General features: G+C 51.9%; 1 protein-coding gene across 1 annotated transcript; it reads right to left on the bottom strand.

Moving 5' to 3' along the window:
- Positions 1 to 223: 223 nt before the first annotated feature.
- HRH3 (histamine receptor H3) lies at positions 224 to 4,649 on the bottom strand. The gene is made up of 3 exons (XM_082773008.1): positions 4,413 to 4,649; positions 3,956 to 4,122; positions 224 to 3,043 (listed from the first exon to the last, which is right to left on the bottom strand). The coding sequence occupies exons 1-3, from the start codon at positions 4,645 to 4,647 to the stop codon at positions 2,159 to 2,161; spliced, it is 1,287 nt and encodes a 428-aa protein (XP_082629134.1). The 5' UTR covers positions 4,648 to 4,649; the 3' UTR covers positions 224 to 2,158.
- Positions 4,650 to 4,966: the final 317 nt, after the last annotated feature.

Genomic DNA, 4,966 nt, shown 5'->3' with positions numbered 1-4,966 from the left:
CACCAACTGTGTGTGCCATCAAGAACCTACTAATCATTGGTAAGCGAAATGCAGCTGTTTGAGGAGCTTTTTTCTACTATTATTATTAAAGTAAATTGTATAGGCTTTAATTGTCTTCTCAGACAAACCCAAAGAGGTTTTACTTTCAGTTGGTTTTCGTTGTTTCCAGCAACACTCTGGTTACCATACAATATTCGGCAAGTTTTGTAGAAAAATACTTTATTGGGGTTCTCAGAAGGTAGCAGACACAAGGAAAGGTACAAGCAGGCTCAACTGTGCATACTGGCAGTTCTTAGCACACTTACTTCAAAGCATATATTTGAATTCATACATAATGGTCTGACTGAACATGTCACAAGACTGAGCTATATATACAAAACAAGACTTCATTTAAAACCTGACTTCAGACAACAATATTGATCTACTCAGCAAATGTCACTGGAAAAAAAGTTGAGTAGTGATTTATTTTATTCCTAGCAACAGCCAAGAAACAGTTTGCTCGCAGTAGCCAAGTGTAATGGGCAATCACAACATCAGAAGCTTTTGGGTTCTACTTTACGGCATTTGGGTTTCCATTTGTAAATGTAGTTTTCAGACTTACAATTCTGAGCTTCCTTGTACAATACTGTTAAATATGAGAGTTTGCCATGGCAACTAATTACGTATTCGTATTACTATAGCACTGAACGATGCCAGCAGAGATTGGGAGTTAGTCTTTCACTTTATGGTCATTCTGGCTCTGTTCCCAAAGAGGTTATAGACTGCATGGGCAAGCATGATAAAGTGTGAGATGGGAAGCAGAGAGAAAATGCCCCAGATCTCCTGTTAAGACTGAGGATAGATCCCTGGTCTCTTGAATCTGGTGCTTTATCTGTGGAATTAGTTGACTGCTTTAAAAATAAATAATAGTAAAAAGATATTTATGTTGCTTGGAACAGCTTGACCAGGGTCTCTGTTCAAAATAATGTGCTTTAAAAGAAAGCATGTGAGAGTTCTGGAGAGCTTGCTGAAGTTAGGAGGTCTGAAACTACCTTAAAAATTGGAATGCAAACTTCACTTCTCCCAGTACTTGTCATTGGTAACGCATTGCTGGAAGAGTAAATATGAGGTCCTGCAGATGAGACTTAGGAAGGTCTGAGGGAGAGCCCGTGGAGAAGCTGAAACCCTGCTGACGCCTTTCCTGTAGGCTCAGCAGCCCTGTTCTTCGAGGCTGTCAGGGTTCCCACCATCCTGCAGGGCCAGTGACTGTGCTTGTTGCTCCTGCTGCACGCCCTTGGGCTGGATGCTGCTCACCTGGTGGTGCTGTGCTGCTGATCCACATGGTGCACGGCACAGCCGGTCCAGCAGCTGACAGTCAAAAGGGGAGAAGGCAGACAGCTGCTGCAGGACACAGGGCAGTGCCTGAGGAAGGAGAGCTGCTGAGAGAGGAGAGGAAGCTTTGCAATGGAGGAAGAGACAGGAAGCTTTGGCGAAGGGCAGGAGAGAAGCGCACCCACGTATCATGGGAGTAAGGGCTGGTGTGTGGCTGGACGCAAAGGGAATCAGATCCGTTTTGAAGCAGGGAATGCCAACAGAATGTTTCAGGATACCTGGTGCCCCTAAGTCCATCTGTATGCTCTTCGTGGCAGAGATTTGCCCCTTCTCGGGGAGTGGAAGGGACATCTATTGCAGCACCACGTGCAGTGGGGACCCAGCTTATGGCTGAAGCTGCTGTAGTAGCAATGATAAATGAGGTGGTTTTCTTTCTGAGGTCCATTCTTTTATTTCAGTATAATCATGTAATATCCTAAGTGTAAACTGTAGTTTAGTCCAGTGGTCTCAGGTTACTTATTTTAACAAAACGTTGTTGCCACGCAGGCTGACTAGGTGGCAGCAGAGCTCTTCTGTGCTCTCTTGTGCAGGTGCAGGACACAGATTTATTTCACTGTCCGTGATTAATGTAAAAAAAATAATAAAAAAAACAACCGCCTTACCCTTCTATTCCGTTTGTTTCTATTGGTGATGAACTTGAGTTATTTAACAGTGATCTCACTTCTGCCTTCCTCATGTGTGCCAGACCAGTGGCCCCAGCTTCTTCCAAGGAAGCAAGCTACAGTACTGTTCTTTCATAAAAACCTGTGCTACAGAAGGCTTTTCTCATCCGCACACAGGGCTAGCTTTACTTCCAGCAGTTCTGGAGAGGATCGTGAGGTTGGATCTTTAGCTTCTTCGGGCAGAGGAGTTTAATAAAAGCTCTTCTGAAGCTGTAGTGACAGAGAGGGTATAGGACAGGGTTGACAGCTGAGTTGATCCACAGCAGCCAGAAGGAAGTCTCATACCAGTAATCAGAGATGCAGTGGCCATGGCAGCCGGCACGGATAATCATGAGGAGGGTGTATGGTGCCCAGCAAATTCCAAAAATGCCCACAATGATTGCCAGTGATTTGGCCACTCTCTTGTCTCTAGAGAGCCTGAAGCGTTGAGTCATGCTCTGGGAAACTATCTTCATCCGCTTCTCTAAGGACAGAGTGCATGCTGAATTTTTACAGCTCTTTTTGTGGCAACACTTGGGTTTCTCAGAGCTCCCTGAGCTGGGCGTCTGCAGGTCTTTTGCACCAAGGCTGGCAGTGGAGGCTACTGCTTGTGCTTTGCTGTTAGAGAGGTTGAGGGTTTCAGCGGGCTCCTTCTGCTCCCACTTACAGCATTTCAAAGAAAGCTTGGCTTCTGGGCTCATTTCCATCTCTTCAGTGAAGGATTGGTTGTGCACTTCATGGAAAACATCCAGGCGTAATTTGGTGCGCTTCTGTATGTTCAGGTAAATGCTCAGGTTGAAAAACATTACGCTGATGAAAGGGGTGAAAAACTCCAGCGTGGAGGCTGTCATGAGAAAATACCAGTTGTAGAAAAATTCAGCGTAGCATTCCCCGGTGGGTATGATGCTCTGGCCCGAAATATACTCCCAGCTGATGATGGCAGGTCCATAAAGCAGGAAGGCTAACACCCACACCATCACCATCTTCAGCACCGCTCGCTTGGTGTTGCCTTGCTGGGCTCTGTAGGCGACCTGCAGTGGGGAAACCTTTCCTTAAGGATGGCCACAGACACCAACTGGTTGAGGCTCTTCACAAATGAACTGTTAGCGTTTCTGGTAAAGTTGCTAGGCAATCTCCCAGCAGTGTAACAAATTCATATGCCATAGGCAACGGGAGCAATTGCTAGATAAATCACACTCCTGCAGGGAAGACTTAGAACCCTCGTCTTGCAGCTCCAAAAACAGACGTGGCTTCTGCTCAGTGGAAATGTACTGACTTGGTTTGAGCCCAGCAGGCTGCTGCTCCCAGCCACTTGCATGAGTTGTCCCTAGCTACACCCTGCAACTCCGGGGGAGAGGCATGCCTCAAACTCTGGGCTAGGCAGGTGTTTAGCTCTGGGTCTCTCTGAACCCAGGCTCCTTGTAGCTAATCCGCTTCGTACTTGGAGTCATGGAAAAAAACAAGCAGCCCGTGAGCTGCTCATTTCTTCCTGCAAAAGGCTGAGCATTTTCATCTCCCCATGCCCAACGACCTCTAAGAAGTGCCCTGCTGAAGTTGGTACTGAAACCTCCTCGGCTTTGGTGGCCAGGGAGAAGCTGAGAGTCCAACCGCGATCTGCTTCTTTGTCCTGGAGATAACAAGCCCCTGGAAGTTAGCAATAGGTCTGCTTACCTTGCTGACTCACTTTGTACACTGTCCTGTTATCTGAGAAGGGAACACCTGCACAATGCGGTCTGAACCTTAAACGATTTAATTATGCCAGAAATAATAATCTGAGGCCACAACTGAATTATGTACTTGTGGATAATTATTGCTTTCCATCACCGGGCTAAAAGATGCATAGTTCCTGAAGGATTAAAAAAGCTTTTAATTATTGCAGCGAATCTGGGAGGATAAAGCAGGGGCAGAGTTATTCCCCTCTCAGCTGCCATGCCAGGACTCACCGCTCTTGTCACCGAGAGGAATCTGTCATAGCTGATCAGCACGATGTTGAAGACCGAGGAGGTGCAGAGCAGGTAATCAACCACCAGCCAGAGTTTGCAGAGGCTTCTCCCGAAGATCCATCTCCCCGTCAGCACATAGGGCACGTAGAGGGGAATGCAGAAGGCACCTGCAACCGGAGGGGGCCATTTACACCGAAACTGGGGGCACTGCGCGGGGGAGGCCACGGGGGCCGGGGACGACCTCGCAAGAGCCCCGGGGCCGGAGCGCGGCCGCTGCCGGCTCTGCTCGCCCCGGGGCTTCAGGGGGGGAGCCCGAGGTGCAGAGGGGTGCCGGGGGGAGAAGCGGGGAGCCCCGGGGGTGCTGGCTGGGATGGAGCCCGGGTGCCTGCCCGTCCCGTCCCGTCCCGTCCCGTCCCCAAGTTGCAGCCGGGCGCGGCGCGGCGGGGCAGCACTTTACCCACTAGGAAATCCGAGATGGCCAGGTTGAGCAGGAAGAAGTTATTCTGGGTTCGCAGGCTGGAGTCCGCCACGAAGGCCAGCATCACCAGCGCGTTACCGGCCACGGTGACAGCGATCAGCAGCGCCATGAGCGCTCCCAGCGCCGCCGTACCGCCGGGGGCGAAGCGCCCGGAGGCGGCGGCGGCGGAGCCGTTCATTGCCCCGCCGCCCCCCAGGGCCCCGCCGCTCTCCATGGCCCCGCCGCTCCGCACCCAGCCGCAGCCGCGGGGCTGCCGCCGCCGCCGCCCCTCCCCGGCCCGGCCCGGCCCGGCCCCGCCTCCCCGCCCCCCCGGTACCGAACCCCGGCCCCCCCGGGGGGAGCCCGGACCTCCCCTTCCCCCCCAAAGCCGGTCGCATCCTGCGCGCCCCCCCCATCCCCGAGCATCCCTGCGCTCCCCCGAGCCCCCCCGGGCCGTGTCAGCGCCTCCCCGAAGCGCCCCCGGAGGCAGCAGCGGCCGTGGGGAGCGCTCCCGGTGCCTGCCTCAGGTCCCCGGGGCTGCGGGGAGAGACGTT

The sequence above is a fragment of the Aythya marila genome, assembly GCF_965140915.1.
Source record: "Aythya marila genome assembly, chromosome: 16".
Classification (NCBI taxonomy): Eukaryota; Metazoa; Chordata; class Aves; order Anseriformes; family Anatidae; genus Aythya; species Aythya marila.
The sequence above is the reverse complement of the archived record's forward strand: the minus strand, read 5'-3'. Positions and strand labels throughout refer to the sequence as shown.